Source organism: Zeugodacus cucurbitae, chromosome 2 (assembly GCF_028554725.1).
Source record: "Zeugodacus cucurbitae isolate PBARC_wt_2022May chromosome 2, idZeuCucr1.2, whole genome shotgun sequence".
NCBI classification, from domain to species: Eukaryota; Metazoa; Arthropoda; class Insecta; order Diptera; family Tephritidae; genus Zeugodacus; species Zeugodacus cucurbitae.
In genome coordinates this window covers 70,823,258-70,848,825 of record NC_071667.1, presented here as the reverse complement: position 1 = coordinate 70,848,825, position 25,568 = coordinate 70,823,258, and the positions used below count along the sequence as shown (strand labels likewise).

At 35.7% G+C, this 25,568-nt stretch overlaps 5 protein-coding genes across 5 annotated transcripts in view; 3 read left to right on the top strand and 2 right to left on the bottom strand.

Moving 5' to 3' along the window:
• The window catches only part of LOC105209200 (aminopeptidase N), a 30,370-nt gene extending 13,157 nt beyond the window's left edge, over window positions 1-17,213 (top strand). The window contains exons 2-9 of the mRNA XM_011179496.3: window positions 12,582-13,535; window positions 13,875-14,030; window positions 14,092-14,385; window positions 14,446-14,868; window positions 14,925-15,603; window positions 15,737-15,951; window positions 16,024-16,332; window positions 16,392-17,213. Of these exons, the coding sequence (XP_011177798.1) occupies window positions 12,763-13,535; window positions 13,875-14,030; window positions 14,092-14,385; window positions 14,446-14,868; window positions 14,925-15,603; window positions 15,737-15,951; window positions 16,024-16,332; window positions 16,392-16,659 (3,117 nt within the window). The 5' untranslated portion in view covers window positions 12,582-12,762 and the 3' untranslated portion in view covers window positions 16,660-17,213. The remainder of the gene's footprint in view (window positions 1-12,581; window positions 13,536-13,874; window positions 14,031-14,091; window positions 14,386-14,445; window positions 14,869-14,924; window positions 15,604-15,736; window positions 15,952-16,023; window positions 16,333-16,391) is intronic.
• Window positions 17,214-17,744: 531 nt separating this feature from the next.
• On the top strand, window positions 17,745-20,272 carry LOC105209203 (eukaryotic translation initiation factor 2D). The gene has a single exon (XM_011179498.3). It carries the CDS (start codon window positions 18,043-18,045, stop codon window positions 19,807-19,809), a length of 1,767 nt encoding a protein of 588 aa, XP_011177800.1. The 5' UTR covers window positions 17,745-18,042; the 3' UTR covers window positions 19,810-20,272.
• On the bottom strand, window positions 19,975-21,092 carry LOC105209201 (phosphoglycerate mutase 2). The gene is made up of 2 exons (XM_011179497.3): window positions 20,396-21,092; window positions 19,975-20,333 (listed from the first exon to the last, which is right to left on the bottom strand). The coding sequence occupies exons 1-2, from the start codon at window positions 20,994-20,996 to the stop codon at window positions 20,167-20,169; spliced, it is 768 nt and encodes a 255-aa protein (XP_011177799.1). The 5' UTR covers window positions 20,997-21,092; the 3' UTR covers window positions 19,975-20,166.
• Window positions 20,914-24,117, bottom strand: LOC105209204 (phosphoglycerate mutase 2-like). Its single transcript, XM_011179499.3, has 3 exons — window positions 24,012-24,117; window positions 21,622-22,452; window positions 20,914-21,562 (listed from the first exon to the last, which is right to left on the bottom strand). The coding sequence occupies exons 2-3, from the start codon at window positions 22,379-22,381 to the stop codon at window positions 21,396-21,398; spliced, it is 927 nt and encodes a 308-aa protein (XP_011177801.1). The 5' UTR covers window positions 22,382-22,452; window positions 24,012-24,117; the 3' UTR covers window positions 20,914-21,395.
• On the top strand, window positions 22,500-23,776 carry LOC105209205 (uncharacterized). Its single transcript, XM_011179500.3, has 4 exons — window positions 22,500-22,647; window positions 22,730-22,872; window positions 22,927-23,224; window positions 23,292-23,776. Exons 2-4 carry the CDS (start codon window positions 22,763-22,765, stop codon window positions 23,715-23,717), a joined length of 834 nt encoding a protein of 277 aa, XP_011177802.1. The 5' UTR covers window positions 22,500-22,647; window positions 22,730-22,762; the 3' UTR covers window positions 23,718-23,776.
• Window positions 24,118-25,568: the final 1,451 nt, after the last annotated feature.

Sequence of the window (25,568 nt, the reverse complement as noted above, 5' to 3'; positions counted from 1 at the left end):
TCTAGTCGAAATTTTGCATTATAATAAATAAAATGATGGATCTAACTTGGAAACATAGTGTATATTCCCTTCCCGCTTGGAAAGGCGAATAATTATCTTGACTTAAAACCAAAGTGAAGCTGTACAGAACTCCACTGAGGTACCAGAACGTCCCTGCATCTGATTGAAGTTATGGATTCTGCTATGTTTGAACACCACAGTAACACATTTAAGCGTATATATATATATACATACATGTATGTTCGGATATATTCATAATTCGAAACGTGCGCCATCCACTTTAACGAGCGTCTCTCCTAAATGCGTTGGAATAAATATTTGCAGCGTTCAAGCAACCGCACAGACATATGTATATATGTGCATACGTTTTAATACAAACTGTCAACGTTTGCGAACAAATTGAAGTGATGCGTTGCGTTGCGTTGTGGCGTCGCGTTCATCACAGTGTTGTGATGTGATGCGTGCGCCAATGTCATGAAATTGGTGGGAAACTTTTCAATTCAATCGAGGGTGCCGAGGAATTTAGCTGCCCATTAGTCGGATTATACATCGATGTTTTATAACAATAAACGATAATGGCCACGATGTGATGTGTACTAATAATCAGGGAGACAAACACACGCACATACACACACTCAAACATATGCATACAAACTGATTTTATGTGATTTTGAACGTTGACATTGTCACTATGTACTCGCTGCGGCTGTGTATATGCGTGCTATGTGAGTCTCATGCAAACAGTTGCCTCATGCAACTCCGCCATCGAAATGTCGCATATGTGTGTGTGTGCATGTTTGCATGCACGCAGATTTCGTGCCTGAGGTGCTGACCTACGGCTAAAAGTTGTCTAGTGTCCGCTGCAGCAAAACTCTATCAAAACAATAACAATTGTCCATATGTACAAGTATATATGCACTCTTTGCTATGCAAGCAGTTTTAATCGCAGACTTATACACACACACACACATGCACATTAACATTCGCGTTCACATATTTTGCATTCTGTATGAAACAAATTCTCAATGAGGCATCAATGAATGGAAATGGAGCAATTTCGTTGTGTTTTCGATCGTTTTTTTTTCAAATTGCTTACACACACACACACACGTTCATGCCACATTTGTTGTTTGGTATTTGTGCCGTGACGAGCTGCATTTCAAATAAATAGTATAATATTTTGAAGCTTATACATATATATTACTTTTAGTTCGTCTGATTTCTAATCTCGTCTCGTATCGAGATACTTAAGATAATAATTCTTCGATGTACATATTCAGATTTAGAGATCAGTTATGCCCACGGCGTATACGCAACTTGAATTTTTTTTCGTGGAGTTGATGGCCTCTGGGCAAATGTTTTCTATCATAAAATGATGAGGAAAGCACTCTAGCTTTGAAAGTGTTCGCCGGTAGAAGCGTAGGAAGAGGTAGACCTCTACTCCATTGGAAAGATCAGGTGGAGAGCGAATTGGTTTCACTTGGTATTTCCAATTGGCGTAAAATGGTGAGAAAAAGAGATGTTCAGTCCAGTCCTTAATGCGTCCAATGTATCTCGCTCCCACACTCCATTATTGTTTCTGAATTAAACATTCATTGACAGTGTGGCATGGAAGCCATATTTCTAATATATCCAGTTTTTATAGTCTTATCAAGTTCGATTTTGATTCTTCTGTGCTCAGATCCCGTTTTTGATGTCATGAAATTTTCTTAATCCGAGAAAACTATTTCTATTTTTTTTATAAATTATATCGATCATTTTTTAAACTCCAAATTATATTGAAAACGTGACTATCAATATGTGACTTAAATCTCAAGTGGTTTTCATACCTATACTATAGAATTTTCCCAGTTCAGTGATTCTCTCACAATAAATTTTACCATTAAAGATTTTTTTAAGAAGTAAGAGTGAATAAAAATACGAATAGTATGCTTAATAAATATTTGAAAGAAATATTTCCAATTTTGTACACTTTCATTTTCACATCTGCTTTCTACAGTCCACTTCAAGCCGTAAAGCGCTGTCAAATTTCAAAAAATGCTCTGTTATTGTGGCATGCTTAATACCAATTGTTTGGCCATGAGCATTTTTGACAGTTCTTTGACGCATGATGCTTCAATTCAGGGTTAACTATTACAGCAAAATGATTTGGAAATACGAAGAAAGAGTGAAACCAGAACACCAGTCGATGCCAAAATCTTTTTGATAGACAGAAAACTTAATGCAATTAATATCTTAAGCTATACGAGGTGTGTTGAAGAAATAACGGTGATTTTCCTTTTTTGAAAACAAAAAATAATTATTCATTCGTCCGTACTAATGTTGGCGGCTTCAAAATAGTCCCCCATTCGATGCTATGCAATTATGCCAGCGATTCTTCCAATCAGCAAAATTCTTCTCAAACTCGATTTCTGAAATAGCTTATGGATATTTCAGCGATATTTCGTATGCTATGGTAGAAAAGACCCGAGAGAGAAGAATCGATACTCACCATCTTTTCACCGATTTTAAAGCTGCCTTCGATAGCACGAACAGGAGCTGTTTTTATGCCGCGATGTCTGAATTAGGTATCCCTGCAAAACTAATACGGCTATGTTGACTGACGTTGAGCAACACCAAAAGCTCCGTCAGGATCGGGAAGGACCTCTCCGAGCCGTTCGATACCAAACGAGGCTTCAAACAGGGTGACTCACTATCGTGCGATTTCTTCAATCTATTACTGGAAAAAATAATACGAGCTGAAGAGCTAAATAGAGAAGATACAATCTTCTACAAGAGTGTACAGCTGCTGGCGTACGCCGATCATATTGATATCATTGGAAGCAACAAACGCGCCGTGTGTTCTGCTTTTTCCAGACTAGATAAAGAAGCGAAGCGTATTGGTCTGGTGGTGAATGAGGACAAAACGAAATATCTCCTGTCATCAAACAAACAGTCAGCGCACTCGCGTCTTGGCTCCCACGTCACTGTTGACAGTCATAATTTCGAGGTCGTAGATAGTTTCGTCTACTTGGGAACCAGCATTAACAACACCAACAATGTCAGCCTTGAAATCCAACGCAGAATCACTCTTGCCAACAGGTGCTACTTTGGACTGAGTAGGCAATTGAAAAGTAAAGTCCTCTCTCGACGAACCAAAATCAAACTCTACAAGTCGCTCATTATTCCCGTCCTGATGTATGGCGCCGAAGCGTGGACGATGACAACATCCGATGAGACAACTCTTGGGGTTTTCGAGAGAAAGGTTTTGCGTAAGATTTATGGTCGTACGATTTATACGACGACATTGACATAGTTCAGCGAATAAAAAGACACCGGCTACGCTGGCTAGATCATGTTGTACGAATGGATGAAAACACTCCAGCTCTGAAAGTTGTCGATGCAGTACCCGCTGGAGGAAGCCGTGGAAGAGGACGACCTCCACTCAAGTTAGCGCCAAAAAGCAAAAAGGAGCAACGAGTGGCGCGCTCTAGTGGATTCGGCTATAATCACGGTTTCTACGCCAAATATATATATATATAGTAGAAAATCTAGAAAGTTATAGTTCGTTTCCGATTCTCCCCAGTGACTGTCGGGGAACTAACTTAATTTCTTTACGTACGAAGACTATCAACCAAGCAGTAACGGTGACACACTAAGGCATTGCTCTACATTTATGAGAATAATTTAACTGGACAGACAATCTTTACGATCAGGATATAGTAATAGAAAATTCGAATAATACCGTTATATGGTATCATACGAGCGATTATATGCATGAATATTTGTCTATTTACACAGACTTCGAATAAATGTTGGCCCGTATGTATCATAGACTAGATAAAAACATTTGTAACCCACACTACTTTAAAACCATATGGTGACCTATTTACAATCTGATGTAAACAAACGCCGACCTTGACCACTCATACTACTTTGAATGACAACAAATTCATTTTGATGGAGTTGAAATGAAATATGGTCACAAATTTTAACTGGAGTAACAGAGCAGTGATTTTTGTTTACATTTTTGTCTCAAAAGTTTAAATTTTTTGTTTACATCAAAATATGTTTTGGTCAAAAAATGAATTGTCACAGCAAGCGAACTCATAAAACGAAGACAAATATACATATGTATTTACAAACAGAATTTAACGCTTAAGTCGCTTTCACTGCTCAGCAACAACAAATTTCGCCGTAAGCATATGGATATGTATGAACTGAATACTGCTCAGCAACAACAAATTTCGCCGTAAGCATATGGATATGTATGAACTGAATACTTCCGTTTTCACTGAAAATCACAAGGATATGCATTTCATTGTGTGTTTGTATGAGTATGTTTGTATGTGTGTATTTATGTCTGTATGAGTGTGTATGTGTGTATGAGTGCATGAGTATAGTTTACATTTAACATTAGTGACATTCGATTCATTGCTGCGGGCGGTCTGCTAAATTGTCAAAGGGGTTATGTCAACGCTTTAAGCAAACAAACGTGTGTATGTATGTATGTGTGAGTATGTGTGTCGCAGGCTATGTTGATAATAAGGATTTGTTGACACTGTTAGCTAAATGCTTGAATCTTTTCGTTATATTTGTTTTCATAATCTGATTACAAGCTGTCGATTGATGATTTAATTTAGCAGAGATAGAAATAAAGAATTTAAAGTATCTCTGACCTCTTTTTAATACATATTTACATACAAGACACTCAAAAAAGCTGTCCAATTATTATAATTAAATGTTGATATTAATAACTGATATAGAATATCAAATTTTCAATGAAATTAAATCAACGCTTATGCGTTGAAATATATACCTTAGTAAACTTATCTACTTCCACCAAAACACGATCAATATTAAAAACAAATCCAGTTTGCAACATATGAAATCGATATCCCTATACGCATACCCTTGCTCCATCAGAACGTTTAGATTTACTATAGCTCATAAGCAACTATGTGGAAAAATAATACTCGTGTGGTTAATATTCACATGCCACACAAGTTCAACGAAAGTTCCTGCAGGAAGAGCGTACAGAAATTTAATATCCTTATTTAGTTTTGCGATCAAAATAATTTAAAATTGAATTTCATATACTTTAGTTTAGACACGAACTGTGGTTGAAGAGCTGTGTTAATAAATATTTTTTTTTTACACTTAATTAAAAGTACTCATGTACTTTAGGGTTGCTTTAGCATACAAATAATAACACTGCACAAAGCCAGTTTAGTGATTCATCGAATTTCGATTTATCGTTGTACTTTTGGTCGCCTAAAAGTGATCCTTGTGGCAGTAATCGTTGAAAAATCAGATTATGTATATTGGATAATTAAAGAATGGTTATTATATTACATTTAATATAAATATTTTCAAACAAAACAAAGGCCACTTACCTAACCCAACGATTGTAAACACAACTACTAAACTGTTTATGAGCAGTATGTATCCAGTTTTTAATCTATTTCGTCACTTTTAATACCACTCTAGAATTAAGGCAGTAGTCTGCTTTACAGGCTTCAAAAAAATCGATTTTTTTGTTTTGTTTTAAATCTCTTCCAAAACTATCCAAGAATATGTCTTTAAAATTCTAGAGGCCAATTAGACATATTTTCAAAGCTAGAGCAGTTTTAGTGGCCGAGCGTCGAGCAGGTGTGAATGCTCAGGCAGACCTTTAAAGCGCGTTTTCTCGAGTTTTCATAGCCGGCGATAGCAAAAAGAATATATGTCCGATCGAAAAAAATCAAAGTGATCTAGCTTCAGTATTAAAGTATTATCTTCTATTTGAACTAAACAAGTTGGACACATTTATTATTATTTAAACTACTTGTTTTGCAACTTAAAGTCTATTTTTTATCTTAAAAAAGTGAATTTTTTCTCAAACTTCGAAAAAATTTGGAGTTTTATAACTTCTTCGGTAATTTTTTTACTTCATAAAGAAAAGAAACTTATAAAAATTAAAAAAAAATTTGGTTCGACATCGCACGACCTCCATCACCGGCACCGATTTACAAGTGCAGACTCCAGACGCTCCAGAAAAATACTTAAAACTTTGAAAAAATTTCAATATTTTTTAATAATACAATATTTAGTTTTTTAAGCCTTAAATATAGTACACTATCGTCTTAAAATTCCGTTTACTGCAATCATTTCCTTCCATTTCAAAAAAAAATTGCTAAAAAAACGTTTTTTTTTCGGCTTCTAAAGCAGACTACTGCCTTAAGGAGTTAGGTGGGTTTCAGAGACTAAAAACAAGTGTATTTTTTTAATTTCTATCAAAACACTCATTTTCGGCATACATTGGTTCGAAAATAAAAGTTATAAAAACAATATAAAATAATTCTTCGTTCATTAACTAGATAATGGTGTTCAAAAGATGTGTGCAAAATCGCTTCATAACTTTTTGAGATATTGGATCCACCGACTTGAAAAATTGAGTTTTGAGATAAATGTGTTTAAAATTTTACATTCGTAGTGACGTGGCCTGATGGGCGGAACTTCCAAAGGGTATATCTCTTAGAATATTACTCGGATATATTTGATATTTTTGGATAATAGTTTAAAAGATAATGAGACACAATTTTTTTTTAATGTTAAAATCTACCTAACCCTTTAAGATAAAATGGAGGAATTTGTAATGGATACCTCATAATTATCTTACAATCAGCACCTTCTGAAGACTTAGATTATCTCAACTTATAACTGTATCCAACTATTACGAAATTTTTCGCATACGTTACTGAGTTTTGGAATAAGGTTTTTAATAATTATTGTAGTGAACAAAATTATAATGCCAACTTCAGACATAGAATGGGACTAACAAGAATCTATATGCTAATTTCACTGATCTTAAATAGTTCTAGAGTCAAATCATTTCAATAATTTAAGATTTTACAAGAATACTTTTTTTTTTGTAGTCTGAATGGAAAAACTCTATACGAGAGATGCAAGAGGTTGCATCTTGATGAAAATATTTTGCGACAGCCTAGTACCACGTTCTGAAAATTTATACGGCTAATACACAAACTCACTATTTTTTAATATTGGACGATATTTCTAAAGCTTACAAATTTAAGAAGGATAAAAACTTAACCCAGTCACTCATCATTATAAAAACGATCGTTTTGACCCTAACTTCAAAAACCTCTTCAAATATTAAACTTAAAGCACTTCAGGAATTATTATATTATACAATAGAAATCAGAACAGAACTATTTTTAGAGTTCCGAAAGAAAGTCAATAAGGAATAACAGCACACCTATTGTGAACGAGAACTAAATAATATGCTAGATAGATTTCCATCTCCATAACTACGTAGTGCCCTTTGCCATTTTCGAAAAGCACTAACTAAAGCACTAATTGAGTAATGATATTTAATTGACATGAAAACATACTTTCACCTGAACTTGGAGAGTACAAAAATCACCTCTGATTGCGAATTGCTCACCTAAGCTTCAATCACAACACGTGCTCAGCGATCAACAGCGAACTGTTAGCGTGAGAGAGTGGTGATTAAACGATCAAGTGAATAAGTGAATTCACTGCCGCCGAGTGTGAGCTGTCATGCGTCATTTTCACGTCGTCAAGCAAATATTTAATCTATTGCACATATTCCTATAGTCCAATAGTTAAAGCAAATAACAAATATTAACTGCAGCTAATTATAATTTCTTATGAATATGCATTACTTAGTCGAAGCAATATTTACAATAGAATTTCGAATGCTAAGTGCGACAGGGTGATGACTAGACGAGTAATTTAATTTCTGAACTAAATGTCAGGCCCGTTAATTGGATCAATTAATCGTAGTATAAGGAATATATGTACATCTGTATGTCTGTATTTGTGTTTAAATATGACGTCTAAGTCGACATTCAATGGGATATGTCCAATTAAGCGTTGGGTCAGAGTCATGCCATTGATGTTGATTAATAATGTCAGAAAATACTTAAATACACAAACAAACAAATATACAAGTGTATGTATGTATGCAGATTCAATTCATTCTAAATGTGACAAATGCAAATCAGCCGTTTCATTATGTACATATGTATATGTACATTCTCGCATAAGTTCATTCATAATTTTCGGTGCCAATAAAAATATATTCTCTGTGTGCTTATGTGTGAACGTACTTATGTAATGAATTGCTGATTAAAATGCATTAACAAGTATAAACATTTAAGCACATGCATACATACAAACATTTTATGTGCTAAAGTACGTGTGTGCGTATAAGTCACTTGTAGTATTTACAGTTTACATAAATATTTTTGTTAATGACATAACACAAAGTCAAGTGCAGTGATAAGAGAGTAGGAGTTCTGGGTGTTGAATGAAATAAACTTTCAGTAATTTTTTTGCTATGAAGTCATGTTATTTTACAAAAGTAATAATATGGCATTATTATACAATGTTTTGACTTAAAGTCACGAAACCATAAGTCCTTGGAGATTCATCTAAAATCAATCGGATAAAAAAAAATTAGTTTTATAAATTGATAATCCTGGGCCTGATCCGAAGCTTTTTTTTTCAAAAATTAACAAAATGGCGGCCTCAAGAAAATTTTTTTTAGGTTTTCGGGAAAAAATCAACAGTTAATTGGTCTTAAATAATCGAGATTTTTGAAAAAAAAAATACTTCGGAATTGGCCTGAGTTTATTATTCTAAAAGCTGTATGAATTTCATTGAAATCTACTGAGTGGTTATCGAGTTACAGTTGTCACCAGTTCAAAATACATAGTTTTGAGATGAACGCATTTAAAGTTTGACACTAGTGTGTTGGAATGTCTGAGCGCTCTTTGTTATTTGTCGAATAACTCGAAAAGTAATTATCGGATCAACTTAAAATTTTCAGAGAATATTTTTAAGATTTCACTCATAACGAAAATGAAAAAAAATTGATTTTTTGAAAATCCTGACTACCCCTAACCCCTTAAAGCCTGCTCAGTCATTCAAAATATTATTTATGCAGAGAATGATAGAATGCGGAATGGACTGTCAAACACTGTTGATAGTAATTGTAAATGTTCAACTTGTTTCGTTCATCACGTCACGTCATGAATATATCTTTATCTTTTTCTAACAAATGCTCTCCGAAAAAAGTTACAGAACGAAAGTGTCATAATCTCTCTTTCTATCATTCTTGCTACTTTAACTAAATATCCGAACTTCGATCCAATCTTAGTTGAATTCGAATCGAACCGAAAATTTTCAAGATACAATAATAAGTAAAGAATAATTTAAAAAAAATATATTTTTTTTTGAATATCTCGGATTGATACAATCAAATTTCCAATGACAACCATATACAGTTGAACTTCCATAACTCGAACTCTTGAATTGGCAATAGAAGTGAAATTTCATACAACTTTTCTTCCATAACTCCCTCTAAGTCCCTCTAACTCGAAGTTTTTTTTGTGGATTATGGTGATTCGAGTTAGAGAAGTTCAACTGTATTCGATTGATTACGGGATGCTTGATACAGTATGTAGTAAATATTTTTTTTTACACGTGTGATTGTCCAAAAGACAATATTTTTTTCGGAGTTCGTCTTTGGCCTTTTTGATAGCGGTTACTTAAGTCATTGGTCGAAAATTGGGTCTCTCAGATGTAATTTGTTCGAACCAGCCGCGGCGGTCATTTGATCTAAATTATTAAATAATAATGGCACATCATTATCTAAAGGATATCTTGTCTGTAGCATTAAATTATTTCTTCTTAAAAAAACAGCTTTTATTTGAAAATGTGGCAGAACTGAAGTCTGAGATGTCTGAGAAATCCAAAAATGGTGAAATGAACTGTTACAATCAGTGTTCAGTTGTTGCGATTTAGTTGTTCGAGTTTTCTTGCTTGGTTAAAAATGAAACTATAATCATATCTCAGCAGATTTAAATCTCTTTAACCTCGATGGATAAATTAAAAAGTTTTACATGAAAATTAAAAGAAAACAAGTAAGAAAAGGCTAAGCTCGGGTGCAACCGAATATTTTATACTCTCGCAATTTATTGAAGAAATTTAATTAAGATAACATACAAATTAACCCATAAATTCGGCATAAAGTTTAATAGAATAACGAAAATCGTCAATATAGATATGAGGGCTGAGGTAATTCCTGAACCGATTTCATTCATTTCCATCAGCAAGGTACACTATATCCAAGACTATACGCTCACTTAATTTAGCTAAGATAGCCCACATATTAACCAATACATATATGCGGAATAAAGCTCACCGTATTTTTGAAAAACCTATAATTAGGTATATGGGAGCTAGGAGAAGATACTTTTGAAAAACCTTCAATGAGGTATATGGAGATGTTATGACCCGATTTTAATAATTTTTGGAACAGAGACACACTATTAGAAGAAAACAATTTCCTCTGAATTACATTAAATTATCTGAGAGATTTTTCATATTTTCGGTTAAACTTTATCCTTAGGCGCTGAGTTCAACATGTTCGATATGTGGGGCCTTGAAAAGTTATGGTCAGTTTTCGACAATTTTTTCACAAGTGAAGCCAGAGATGATATGCACTATTTGTGTAAAGTTTTATTCCGCTATCTTCATTGGTTCCTTATGTTTCAACTATTTTCATGGTGTGTGGTGGGGTACGTAAGAGAACCGACTGCAGAAAGTTTGGTTTATATAGCTTTATTGGTTTGCGAGTTAAATACAAATAACCGATTTGTGGGCGGGGCCACGCCCACTTCCCCAAAAAAATTGCATCCAAATATGCCCCCTCCTAGTGCGATCCTTTATTCCAAATTTTACTTTTATAACTTCATTTATGGCTTAGTTATGACACTTTATGTGTTTTTGGTTTTCGCCATTTTGTGGGCGTGGCAATGGTCCGATTCCGCTCATTTTCGAACTTAACCTTCTTATGGTGCCAAAGAATATTTGTACCAAGTGTCGTCAAGATATCTTAATTTTTACTCAAGTTACAGCTTGCACAGACGGACAGACGGACGAATGGGCAGACATCCGGATTTCAAATCTACTCGTCACCCTGATCACTTTGGTATATATGACTCTATATCTAACTCTTTTAGTTTTACGTGTTACAAACAACCGTTAGGTGAAGAAAACTATAATACTCTCTTTAGCAACATTTGTTGCGAGAGTATAAAAACACAATAAATTGAATATTAAATTGTATAAAAAGTTATCAATGTTTTGGGGTGAAGTTCAGTTTGTTTAAGGTTGAACATAGCCGAAAGTTAAATGCAAATTCCAAACTTCGTGGATTTTTTTATTTTTTACTGAAAGATACAATTTCCTTAATTATAGTCTTTAAATATTACTATTTGACAGCTGTCAAGCTACTCGTTCTGACTACATTATTCATAAGAGCAAGGTGTCGCCGCCCAATATTTCATATATTTTTGTCAAAATGAAACGGTACGCGTGATCAAGGTCGCTTAATGCGATCATACACATTTTAAAATATAGTATATACAGTTAGAGTTTGAATACTCACGGGGGTTTCAAAGCACTTAACCTATGTAATTATTTTTGAAACTCATATCTCTTACCTACACACAATATAGCAAATTTGTTGAATGCATGCCATGTGACAAAGGCATTATGCACTCGTGTACTAAATGGCAACAATAGCAATTTGTGCAAAATTTTTTTTTTTATTAAATTACGAGGCTTGATAACTTTTTTAACTGCTTTATTAATAGGTGTAATTATATGTATACATATTCATTTTCAGTTAGAACGAACCCCATATTTCTAATTTAGTTATTTTGTTAAAATTTTACAACAATAAATGCAACAAATTATAATTAAACAATTTTATTATTTTTGATTTTATCTCAGCGCTGCATAACCTGGCGTGTCGATTAATTACATAGATTTTCAAGTTACAAATACCTCCGGTAGTTCTTCCACACAATCTCTGCTCATTTATAAAGCATATTTATCATAAAACCGCCGTGAAATACTCTCACCTCGAGGATACTAAGGGTAGAGTTAGATTGGTTAATGATATCTGGAGAGATTTTTTACAGAAGGGCATCCCTTTTTTATGTGTAGATATTATTACAGTAAACGAAGAAACATTTGAACGTCGAAAGTCGTCGTTTCCATGACTTCCGTCTGTCGATCCGAAGAACCATATATCCTTGAATGATCGTGTTCTGAATAACCAAACCCCAAACTCCAGTTTAAAGTTTTTTTTATGAACAAATGTCAGAAGGTTTTTAACATACTTCTAAACCCCCAGTATCTTAAACTCGATCTATTTTTTCCCAATTGTCATTAATATTTAATTCTAAATACCTAAATGAGCAGTAAACACGAGTTTATGACGATATCTACAGCCAATTTTTTTAGTTTTCCATAATCTCTCGAAAGCATGTAATAAATATCAGATTTCCAATAGAGCAGATAGTTTCAGCTGTATCTCATGTAAGCATTAAATAGATATGAGTGAGCTAAGTTCTTTTTTAAGGCTGTGAACGTAGTGACAATGACAATACAGATCTTTAAGATCTTTTAATCTATTAATCTATTAATCTTTAAGAAACATAAGCTTTCAAAAGCTTACCAATGATTATTTTCAACTTTTATAGTTTTTTATTACTTTCCAGGTTGACGATTTATCCTCTCGGCCAGCACTTTATGAGAATATTCAAGAGATAATGGCGAATAGGCGAACCACAAATTAAATACAGATTTATTCGCAACTTTTTACAATTTTATATAAAGGAACTATTGAAACACACAAAATCCAATCCAAAGAACAAATCTACGAGAAAAGTAGTACAAAGCATGGTACTTAAGGACATACACGTCCGTGAAAATATCAATATGGATAATCATCGTACGACGACAACACTTACCCACAATACACCGCCGACCACCACGTTCACGACGCGTCGCGGTTACACCTTCTCGGGTACAACACTCTTTCTGATCGCCGCCTGTTTCGTGTGCACACTACTCGCGGTCAGTTTCATCATTTACAATGTGGCAACGTGTGAACAGCAGCTTACACCGTTACCGGATGAGGATGTCATTTGTACGACGATTAAGAAGCATGTACTGAATCCGAACAAAGCCACTGACGAGGCTAAGGCGCAACCACACTACGAACGTGACGTACGCCTGCCACAATCGATGAAGCCGCAGAAATATAATATTTCCCTGGTACCCTACCTGCTCAATAATAATTTCACATTCGAAGGGGAGGTGCACATACAAGTGATTGTGCTGGAGGACTGCTACAACATCACCATGCATGCCACCGAGCTGAATATCACTAAAAACGATGTAACGGTACGGCATATTGGCACATCGACGGCGACGTCGGCATTGCAGCCGGCTTTGGCAGAGTATGCGCGGTATGTGCCGGAAATTGGCGGCGCCGAACTAAGGATACGCAAACAATACATGCTCGAGAGCAAGCAATTCTTCATAATCGAACTGTATGACAAACTAATAAAGGGTGGCGTGTACGAGATAAGCATCCGGTTCAGCGGTCTAATACAGGACTATCTGCAGGGGTTCTATCGCAGTTCGTATCAAGTGGGCAACGAAAAGCGGTAAGTCGGCCTTTTTTGCTAATTATGCACACCGTAGAAGTGCAGAAGTGAGCGTGTCAGCCAAATTAACGTGAATGAACTGAGTGACAGGTGAAGCGTAATTAACAGTACATATACATACATATGTCTTTTTTTAAGCCTTGATGAGCAAAATAAAACGAAATTTACCGAATTTGGCACAAATGGCTTGTTTAAAAAATTTGAAAATTGTTTTGTCGGCAAAAAAAAGCGTTTTATTTTGGGTAAATAGATAAACCCTCATTTCAAGTATATTGACCTAGTTCATAAGTCCATGATCTTAACAGATATGGTTCTAACTTTACCTCGATTTCTTTACAGTTGGCTGGTTTCCACACAGTTTCAAGCTACTGATGCTAGGCGCGCGTTCCCCTGCTTTGATGAGCCGTCGTTGAAAGCGAACTTCACACTGAAAATAGCAAGACCACGCAATATGACCACGGTGTCTAACATGCCCATCGTGTGGACTAAACAACAGTGAGTAACGCTTATTAGAAAACAATGTATTATTACAAAATATGTTCCATTAAACTTCCAGTGAGTCGCTCTCGAACTATGTATGGGATCAGTTTGCCGAAACCCTGCCCATGTCCACATATTTGGTCGCCTACGCCATTTCAGACTTCGATCACATTTCCGACGGCAACTTCTCGGTGTGGGCACGAAAGGACGCTATACAATCGGCGAGTTATGCGCTAAGTGTTGGTCCGAAAATTTTGAAATTCCTGGAAGAATATTTCGATTTGCCATTCCCACTGCCAAAAATCGATATGATAGCGCTGCCCGATTTCCAAGCTGGTGCGATGGAGAATTGGGGTCTGATAACTTACAGGTGCATAATAGAAAATAATAATATTTAAAATGTAACTCACTAACTCTTCCACTCTTAAAGGGAGACTACAATGCTCTTCGAAGAAGGCGTCTCGGCTACAACCAACAAACAGCGCATTGCCAGTGTTGTTGGACACGAGTTGGCGCATCAATGGTTCGGCAATCTGGTAACACCGAGTTGGTGGTCAGATATTTGGCTGAATGAGGGCTTCGCCAGTTATATGGAGTACATAACAGTTGATGCCATACATCCGGATTGGAAGACACAAGATCAATTTGTGGTTTCCGAACTGCAAAATGTTTTCCATTTAGATGCGCTTTCTTCCTCGCATAAAATATCGGTAGAGGTCTTTAATCCCGATGAAATTTCGGAGATTTTCGATCGTATCTCTTACGGCAAAGGTTCAACCATCATACGTATGATGAGCCATTTCTTAACTTCGAAAGTCTTCCGTCGTGGGTTGAACAAGTACCTAAGGGAAATGTAGGTTGCTGTATATATACCTTTTGTATTACATAAATAATTCTCATCTCTCATAGGTCCTATCATGCCGCTGAGCAGGATGACTTGTGGCGCTTCCTAACAAATGAAGCCATTTCTGCAGGTTTACTGGATCGCAACACCACCGTTAAAGAGATCATGGATACGTGGACTTTGCAAATCGGTTATCCCGTACTCACCGTTACACGCTCGTCCAACACACACTCCATACGTATGGAACAGCAACGTTTCATATTCTCAAATCAATCGGATGCTGGCGACTCCGAAGAGAATGACAATCCACTCTGGTGGATACCCATCACATACACCACTTCAAAGGAGTTGAATTTCGAAAACACACGTCCGATTACTTGGGTGCCACGTAGTGAAACGTACGAAGTTGAGGATCGTAATCTCTCGACAGCCGAGTGGTTTATTTTCAATATCCAGCAAACCGGTTACTATCGCGTCAACTATGATGCCGAAAATTGGAAAGCCATTACAACACATCTGATGCAGCCGCAGAAATATAAAAGTATTGCTCCATCAAATCGCGCACAACTAATAGATGACGCCATGAATTTGGCACGCGGTGCATATCTGAGTTACGAGACGGCATTGAATTTGACGCGTTATCTCAAACACGAAACGGAACATGTGCCCTGGAAGGCAGCCATTACAGCATTCAACTTCATCGACTCCATGCTGGTGAATCAGGGAGACTATGATCTCTTGAAGGTGAGTTGATTTGAAAGACATTAGGACTTGCTTCTGTTGATTTTTGGGCCGAGTCTGGTTAATATCCCGGATATGGACCGTTTGTCGGTCCTCTTGGAATTTGTATTCATGTATTAATATAATTATCTTACAGAACTACCTTCTGGATCTGCTTGAAAATGTCTATAAAGAGGTTTCGCCGAATAATTTCACCGATGATGCTGATGAGGGCGAAGACATGCTCAAATTATTCAAACGTGTGGAAATTCTGAATATGGCCTGCCATTTGGGACATCGTGACTGCATTTTAGAGAGCGCGCGACACTTCCACAACTGGATAGAGGTGCCCAATCCGGATACCAATAATCCGTAAGTAGCAAGCGGAGTTCTTGAAGAAATATTTTTTATGAAATCGAATGAATTTTCTTGTGAAACTTTTAGTATACCACCAAATCTACGCGGCATTGTCTATTGCACGGCAATACAATATGGCAACGAATTCGAGTGGGACTTTGCATTCGAACGTTACCGCAGTTCGTCGGTCTCGACGGAGAAGGAACTATTGCTCAGCGCGTTAGGCTGCTCGCTCGAGCCATGGATCTTATCGCGCTACTTGCGGCGCTCTATCAGTAGCGAGGACATACGCAAACAGGACGTATACAGGGTGTTCGCGGCGGTGTCAAGCAATGTGGTGGGCCAACAGATCGCCTTCGATTTTATGCGCAACAATTGGAACGAAATCAAGACTTAGTAAGATTTGACTTTTTAATGAATTTTTAAGGATTTCATAATTTTTTGTGCTCCTCCAGCTTGGGTTCCACAATGTCCAATATAAACATGATACTGAAGTTCGCCACAAAACGCATGAATTCAAAGTTCTTCCTCGCCGAATTGGAGTCGTTCATCAAAACCGATGTTAAGGATAACGGTCGTTCCATACAACAAATTCTCGAACAGGTGCGAGTCAATGTGGACTGGATGGCACGTAACTACCAGGACATCATACAGTGGCTACAACGTGAGGCTATCACAAGGCAACAACAACAACGAAATGGTACTTCACCAGCCATTCACTAAGTCAGCAGCGAGTTTTTTTTTAATAAAATTTTTATTGTTGTAAAATAGTATTGTATTTTACATGCGCACATGCAGAATGTCATCATCTTCGTGTGTGTACTTCGCGGTTGCACGAAGCTGTGCGACAGTGCATTTTCAAGTATTCTATGTATGTATGTAAGTAATTTTTGTAAAATTTGCAGCGTGTGTGTCCGCCAATTGAACCCAGTCCAATGTAAACAGTAACAATTTTCGAATATATATATTTATAAGTACATTTGTGCATATCCACAAGCACAGACACACACACACATATTTATATGTATGTGTGTTTGCAAAAATATTTATAAAAGAACTATAAAATTTTGTCATAATTACTCGAGTTTGTCTTCGAACATGCGCACACCAATACATACACACACACACATGCATACATGCAGCTATTTTATATGGTTAGTCTTTAAATATATTTTAAGCAACAAATTATGCATATTAACTTTTAGATGTATTTTTATTTAACTTATGTATAATGTGAATGTGTAAAGTGTGTACTTAATATAAATGAAAAATGTTTACTTTGTTTGTGTTATTTTTCGGTGGGTTTCAAGAAAAGAGAATAGTTATTAGAGCGATCTTTGAAATACAATATAAATTATTTTTATACACAAATGGGCTGGACAATGAAATTTCAAAACTTGAAGGAATCCCTACCATTAGATGACATCACTCATTTTGATCTGAATAATCCGTTAGAAACAGTCGGAGGCTCCGCCATCGTAACAATATGAATTTGGATCCGGCCATAGACTAACAACTCGGCAGTAGTCCCATTAATTATTTCGGGAATGTTTTTAACAGTTACAACAATAACACATAAGTTATACAGTTTTTATTCCTTCATATTTTAAAATATAATTTTAAAGAGTTCGTTATTTATGACCGCCACTGTAGAATTCGGCAAATAAAAAATTAGTGACAATTTTAAATAAATCAATTGTAACACTTTAATGTAACGCTGTATATATTTATAAACAATAATTTGATTATTTACACAAATTAAAAAAAAAATTAAGTGAATTATAATTTAAATATATTTAAATGTTTAAAAAAATATTTGCAACACTGCAGGCAAATCATGAAATAGGGTCTTAGCGATGTCAACATAATTACAATTTCACAATATTAACAAATGCAAATTTAAAATTATAACAACAGTCATTGTTGGATGTATGCAATATATAAAAGCGGTTTAATTTTGTAATCTGTGAAATAAATTAAATTAAATACAATTTATAAACTATAACAACCAATACCGGTTTTTATATCGATATAAATTGCAATCACAAGCTATCGATATACATTTACGGTTATCGCGGCTCATCAGGTATTTGTTGACTGTTGGAGATGTTTCTTAAACCATATAAATTACGGAGTAATGCTCCTTTAAAAGGCTCCGAATCGAAACGTTTGCGACAACGTGTGGAGAAGGCGTTTCCCGATGCAACGGCCGAGCAACTCAGTTTACTGATACCACCAAAGAGTGCCGTAACGCAACTGAAATTGACAACGCATGGCGGCACGCAAACGAACGTTTTCTGCGTGGACAAGTTGCCCATGTTCTTCGAACTTGAGTCAGGCGATTTGGCACCGACCTTGTACGCTTTGTGGCTAGTGCCTTCCTTGCTGCCGTATTTCACCACATTCCGTGAAGTATTGCCGAAACTTTCAAATGGTGCCGAACTAATGTTGCCTGGTGTTGTGCCCAAAGGCACCGGTATGAATATGTATGGACGTTATCGGCAGGGACAATTAATGGCAGTCAATTTGGTGTCCAATCAGTCAGCTGTAGCAATAGGTTACTTACCTAGATCTTCAGATGATTTGTATATGTGCGGTCGTCAAGGTGTAGCCGTGAAGATGTTACACATATTTGGTGATAAATTGTGGGGACATGAACCGACATTAATACAACAAGTACCTTTAGTAAAGGCAGCGCCACTAACAAAAGACGATTTTCCAGAACTGGGTGGTAAGCCGAAAAAAGATGGAAATGATAAGTTATCGTTGGCGGATATTGTAGCGGCCACGCAAATGCCTGACACACCTAAGCAAGACGCAACACTTCCAGAAGTAGAAAAATTAGAAATTTCCAACAATGAAATAGACACGGAAACGGGCAAAAATATAACTACAGAGCATGCTGAAAACGAGGGTGCTGAAGAATCTGAAGAAGATGCCGAAACACCGGAAATGATATTGAAAAATGCTTTCTTGGCTGCTCTGAAAAATCATGGCAAAACCCTACAATTGCCGCTCTTGACCAGTAACTTCTACCGTTTATATGTTGTGCCGGAGGCACCTCAACCTATTGACTTGAAGAAAACAAAATACAAGAAACTATCGAATTTCCTTAACGAAATGATCGATCAAGGTTTTATTGTCGTGCGCGAAGAGTCGAAGGGTGTAGATAAAATTACATCCATAGATCTTGATCATCCAGAAGTAGTTAATTTTATAACTGATTTTAAACCTCCAAAACAAGCCGCGGATGGTGAACAAGATCAGCCACTATTTCGTTCAGAGTTAACAGAAACCTATGTTGTTACGGACGCGACTGCGCCTTTCTTTGCTAAAATGAACATCAAACGTGGAGAAGGTGTGCCAACCGCACAAATCAAAAAGATCATACGAGAATATATAAGCAAACATAATCTTCCCAAAGCTGATCCCACAGGCGGTACTATACAGCTGGATGAAACGCTTGAAAAACTATGCAACATCAAGTCGGCAACCGTCAGTCAAATTTGCAGTGCCATCACCAACAAAATGGAATATAGCTACCAAATGTGTGAGCTTAAGAATGTAGCGTCCAACAAACCCCTCATACAAATGTCACTAGCAACTCGTTCTGGCAACAAGAAGGTTACGCTGATTAGCAACGTCGAGTGCTATGGCATTATCGTGCCAGAGTTCATAAAACTGTGTAAGCAAGGCGCTGCTGCCAGTACCACAGTCGTAAAATTACCACACCAAAAGGCCGAACAACTGCAGATTCAAGGCAATCAGGTGCGCTTCGTTTACAACTTATTGACCGAAACATACAAAGTCCCACCAAAATGTATATTAGGATTAGAACTGGCCAAAGATGGTAAGAAGCACAAGAAAAAATAAGTCAACCGCACAATACTGATGAAATGCTTAATTAATTTATGATTAATAATGTTGTTCAACAAAGTTGGAGATTCGAACGAAATAAAAAAAAATATGCAGACCGATTTCAATTTGTTTCAATTTTAATTGGAAATGTGCAACGCTGCATTTATGAAACACAATGACTAATGTTTAACAATAATTTATTAATGTTTAAATATCAATTATCCACAACAACAATAATTTTTCATTCTTACGGAAATACTACTATTTCTAATAGCCGTTGTGTTGACTTGTGCTATTATGGATGTCCGTATTTTATATAATCCCAACTGATTAATGTCTCATGTATGTTTATAATTATGACTTTTATGTGCTTTACTTGGCTTTGCCTTGGGCGGCAACAGCCTCAATGGCTTTTCGTACAGTTTCTTCGTCACCAAGGAATTTCATGGAAACAACGGGTTTGAAGTTCTCATCCAATTCGTAAACGAATGGAATGCCAGTGGGCAAATTCAATGCCATAATCTGATCCTCAGAAAGATCTACAAGCAAATGTGTAAATTAGTTTCATATTTCTTAAACATTTCATATTATTTTGACTTACTATCCAAATGCTTAACAATACCACGCAGACTGTTACCGTGCGCAGCAATGATGATTTGCTTGCCTTCCTTCAATTGTGGGATGATAACATCATTCCAGTAGGGCAGTGTACGTTGGATGGTTAATTTAAGAGATTCGAATTTGGGGAATTCTTCCTGGGATGGACCATTAGCATAGCGTGGATCCTTAACAATGACATCATAGTATGGGTGGTCTGCTTCCATTGGTGGTGGTGGTGTATCAAAGCTGCGGCGCCAGATTTTGACCTGCTCCTCACCGTATTTGGCAGCAGTCTCAGCCTTGTTCAAGCCAGTTAGTCCACCGTAGTGACGCTCATTTAAACGCCATGACTTGTTAACTGGAATATCTGATTGGCCGCTTTCTTTCAGAATAGTTTCCAAAGTGATGATAGCACGATTCAATACCGATGTATGTGCAACATCGAATTTCAAGCCAGCTTCTTTTACGGCTTTTCCGGCAGCTTGTGCTTCAGCTTTACCCTTATCACTTAAAGCCGAATCAAACCAACCGCAAAATTGGTTCTTTTGGTTCCATTCTGATTCACCATGGCGAACCATAACAATTCTGTATTTTCCAGCCATTTTTATTAAAATTGTATACTTTCAACCGGACCTGACAAGTTTGATGTATACCGCTTTAGATAACACCAATGGATACGAATATCTGAAAGGAAAATTTCATTTGACCTATAAGTGACAGCCACAAGGTCATTTGCAGAAAATGACAGTAAAAAGCCCATATTCAGCAATTCAGCATTTGCCAATTGGAAGGGTTGCATTTAGATTGATGAAAATTGATAAACCATTTTATACCATTATCATGATTCGAGTACTACACCAGGCTGAGAGCGTATCTAATTTTTAATTTTGTTGTAGAATATTTAACTATTTTCTATTTGATTTAGTTTTGAGACAGCTTTACAATTTCTTCAAAATAATCTATTTAACCGTTTTCATAATCATGTACATAAATTGCTCGATCTATTTGGCTTTTCCTTGTGCTGCAACAGCCTCCATTGCTTTTCGAACAGTTTCTTCGTCACCCAAAAATTTCATGGAAACAACTGGTTGGAGACATTCATCCAATTCATAAATAAATGGTATACCAGTGGGTAAATTCAGTGCCATTATCTGATCTTCGGATAGATCTATTTACACATTTGGTTAGTATTTGTTTGCGATAATTTATAATATTCCAAATACTTACTGTCCAAATGCTTGACAATGCCTCGCAGACTATTTCCATGTGCCGAAATTAGAACCAATTTTCCAGCTTTTATTTGCGGTACTATTGTGTCATTCCAATAGGGTAACGTACGTTCTATTGTGAGTTTCAGTGATTCAAACATGGGAAATTCTGCTTTTGTTGGCCCATCTTTATATCGCTCATCATTAACTATTGCATCGTAATACGGATGATCCTTTTCCATGGGCGGCGGAGGCGTAGCAAAACTTCTGCGCCATATTTGTACTTGCTTTTCACCGTATTTTGCAGCTGTTTCGGCTTTGTTTAAACCAATGAGTCCACCATAATGACGTTCATTTAAACGCCATGTTTTACATACTGGAATATTCGTTTGTCCAATTTCTTTTAATATGATGTCCAGTGTGATTATAGCCCGACATAGTAAGGATGTGTGAGCAATGTCAAATTTATATCCAGTTTCCTTTAAAGCTTTCGCAGCTGCCTCTGCCTCTTTTAGGCCCTTTTCACTAAGCGCACTGTCGTACCAACCACAGAACTGATTGCTTTTATTCCATTCTGATTCCCCATGGCGAACCATGACAATCTTATATTTTCCAGCCTTCTTACTAGGTTCATGTGTTTGACGCACATTTGTTGGCATTTGTGTGGGATATGCACGATTCCATGGCTTATAGGCATAGGAGAATCCAACAGCAGTGCTAAATTGCCTTGTAAAATTTATTCCAAATTTGTTCAAAACAGTGGAGAGCCGCAATGCCATATTGCAAAATTTAAGCCGAAATAATTCAGCGGATCAGCTGATAGGTAGCAACAATTTTGTGGTTGCAAGATCTAATTAATTTTTGTGTAAATATTTATCCGATATCAAAATTTATGATGTTGATAATTCATTATTTTTTATTTTTATAATTATTTTCTGAACACTATACGTTATATAAAATTTAGATATTTTTCTAACTTCATTCAGAATTCTGACAATATTGTATTTTAACAAGAAATTCGGAATTTCAACCATTCTGTATACAAGTATGCTTTAAATGAAGGACACTTGGCAACATTATCTTAAATCTTTTTTCATATTTATTTTTGTATACACAACAAAACAAAGGTGAATCTGATTTGGTGAACAAAGGACTATGCAATGGAATCTTCAATAGGTATGGTAGCGGAATGCAACTGGAAAAGGATTGGTGGCTGCGAATTATCACAAAGCGTACAAACTAGAATAACACATGAGGACATTTTTATAAGGTAAAGAAAATGCAATAGTGATATTTAATACTCTAACGTGAGGATATTTTACAGACCGCCTTCGGATGAAATTATAAGTGATGAAAATGCCGTTCTCCTGCAAAAGGGGGAATCCAATGAAGCATGTGAACTGCTGGTTCGTTTAAAACGACCTTTTTACAAAATTGACTCCTTATCTCTAGTATGTACAGCTCCTAAACTCGAACTCTTTCTGGGACCACTTAAGGAATATGCAGAGACTTTGTACGGTGAAATTGCGGACGATGAAGATGATAATGGCGCTAATGAAGCATTCTCATATCGTTATGATATTGAAGTGCAGAAGTCTGGCATTACTGAGTTGATACTTAAGGTATATAATGAATGTTAAAGATAAATAATTATTTAATTTTGATTTTTTATACAATTGGTATATATAGTTACTCACAACGACTGACGATATCTGTATATTTGGTGTTTTAATACAAATCGCACCGAACCCGAATGGCATAACGACGGGCACAGAAATTAATATGGAAAATGTACAAAAAATGTTAAGTAACACGGGACAGAAAATATCACCAAGCGCTGAGAAATGCATGTTATTTATGCAAACAGCCAAACAAATGAAGGGTATTGGAGGCAATGCCCAATCCTCCACAGCACTTTTGGAACATATGAAGCAAGCGCTGGCTAACCGCGAAGCGCCTTCAACGGAACTCGAAGCGGCATTAAAGACTCATATAGATAATAAGTTTGAACAACTAGAGCGTAACATTACAACACATTTAAATACGATGCTGTCCGAACAAAACGAAAAGCTTGATAAAATTCTACAACTTATGGAAAATGGCAAACTTGATTAACATACTAATAGATTTAATAATTTTCAATTTCTTTTTAATAAAGTGACAATAGATGTGTATTTTGAGCATCTGGTTTTGAGGCATTTACATTACTTGTGGAGTTCTTAAATTAATGAGCTTCCTATTTAGGAATCATTATTGTTACAGCGTGCAGTTTTAACTGGACTTAGGACGTTTAACTTGTCAAAATTCTTTAAATTCAATTAAACTAAAAGCCACGCTTATGCGCCTACTGTAATAGACTTTTATACAAACATTTTGCTGACTCATTTTCAGGCGTTTTAAGCTGCTCACCTTAAAGCTCATTGCTGTATTTTTTGCTTTTATCGGTGATTCATTAGCAATTGCCGTAATTGGTTTTGTCTCCTTAAAAATTTGTATGACTACAATTTGTTTATTTGTTTGCATTTAATAAGCTGCAGTAGTAAATAACAGCTGATTGAGCGAGATTGCCAACGCTTGCAGAGTTGCTTCATAACAGTCGCGGACAAATAAAAAGTTCTATTTATTTTATTTAATAGATTCTATACTAAAACTATTAATATAAAAACAACATAAAAAATGGTAAAAAAATTTTATTTTATTTTTACAAAATATTATTTATTATAATTATAAACGTTTAAAATTGGAACTGCTTTCAAAAGGGATTATTATTCTATAGATAAAAAATATTTTATTTGATATTTTTATGAAATTTTTTTTTAATCACATATGGGGAATATTACTTTTTCTGAATAATTAATTAAAAAAATAATAAAATACAATATATTGTGAAATACTGCGCAAGAATAAATCCAAACAGAAACACAAAATTTTTACTGAAATGTGATTTGAGCGCGTCCCAGCGTTTTCATTGCTGGGTTATTGCCAAATTCAAAATACTACTGTCATTTGTTATGCAATGAAATATTCAAGTTCTTTGCATCTGATTAACAATAAAAAAGAGGATATTGATTAAAGCTGTTATATACTTGCATTTATATAATTACCACACGCAAACGAATGGAACAATGAAATGTACATACATATATGTATGTCTGTTTGTATATGCAAATGTCTAATTTAAACAAAAATATAGATTATGATTAAATAAAAAAGTTGCTCACCTTTGATTATAAAAGACATAGCTTTGCGAAAATAGAGAAGAAGAAGCAATGCACATGGCTAACATTAATTTAAATACAAATGAGTCGGTTTTGCGCTGAGCGAAGAACTAAAACGGGAAGCTGAGCGTAAAATAAAGATTTTACTTAATTTAATTTAATATAACAACAACATAATTGCACAAAAAACCCATTTTAGGCTTGGCAGGAGAATGCGCGACATTGAAGGCTTGATTGATAGACTTTATAGGCTTTATCACCGCAAATTTATCATAAACCACCACGCTTTTATTAAACCTTTGAACTTAGCGATCATAACGGCATTTGCATAAATAAATTCTTATACTTGTGCGAGGAACAATATTAATGTGACATTGATGATATTCTACAGCTTGAAAAAAATTATTTATTACTTTTTTTTTTTGGCAAACTAGAGATGAGTGGACTGTTAAATTAGTTCACAGCAGGGTTTTTATCGTTTCATTGTTGGTTTTGAAATTCGAATTTTTCCATATTTTTTTCAACGGAAAAAAGTTTTGCTCGCTGCAGTTGAATTGGCCTAATGGAATATAGCCATTTCCGTAAATTACTATTAGAATATGGAGGTAATATAGACATTGCAGAGTGATAAATCGAACAATTAACAAAACTGGCATAATAAAAATAAGCAAAAAGTATAAAGATTGATATAACGTAACTGGTGACATATGTACATTTTTTTGCGAGAATTTCATTGTAGTGTAAACTG

Bases quoted from the DNA above. Each gene is read 5' to 3' on its own strand.
- LOC105209203 (XM_011179498.3), top strand. From the start codon at position 18,043: ATGTTTCTTAAACCATATAAATTACGGAGTAATGCTCCTTTAAAAGGC.
- LOC105209201 (XM_011179497.3), bottom strand. From the start codon at position 20,996: ATGGCTGGAAAATACAGAATTGTTATGGTTCGCCATGGTGAATCAGAA. The intron at 20,334-20,395 runs GTAAGTCAAAAT...ATTTGCTTGTAG, and splicing joins TATTGTTAAGCATTTGGATA to ATCTTTCTGAGGATCAGATT.
- LOC105209204 (XM_011179499.3), bottom strand. From the start codon at position 22,381: ATGGCATTGCGGCTCTCCACTGTTTTGAACAAATTTGGAATAAATTTT. The intron at 21,563-21,621 runs GTAAGTATTTGG...ATGTGTAAATAG, and splicing joins CATTGTCAAGCATTTGGACA to ATCTATCCGAAGATCAGATA.
- LOC105209205 (XM_011179500.3), top strand. From the start codon at position 22,763: ATGGAATCTTCAATAGGTATGGTAGCGGAATGCAACTGGAAAAGGATT. The intron at 22,873-22,926 runs GTAAAGAAAATG...GATATTTTACAG, and splicing joins CATGAGGACATTTTTATAAG to ACCGCCTTCGGATGAAATTA. The intron at 23,225-23,291 runs GTATATAATGAA...TGGTATATATAG, and splicing joins TTACTGAGTTGATACTTAAG to TTACTCACAACGACTGACGA.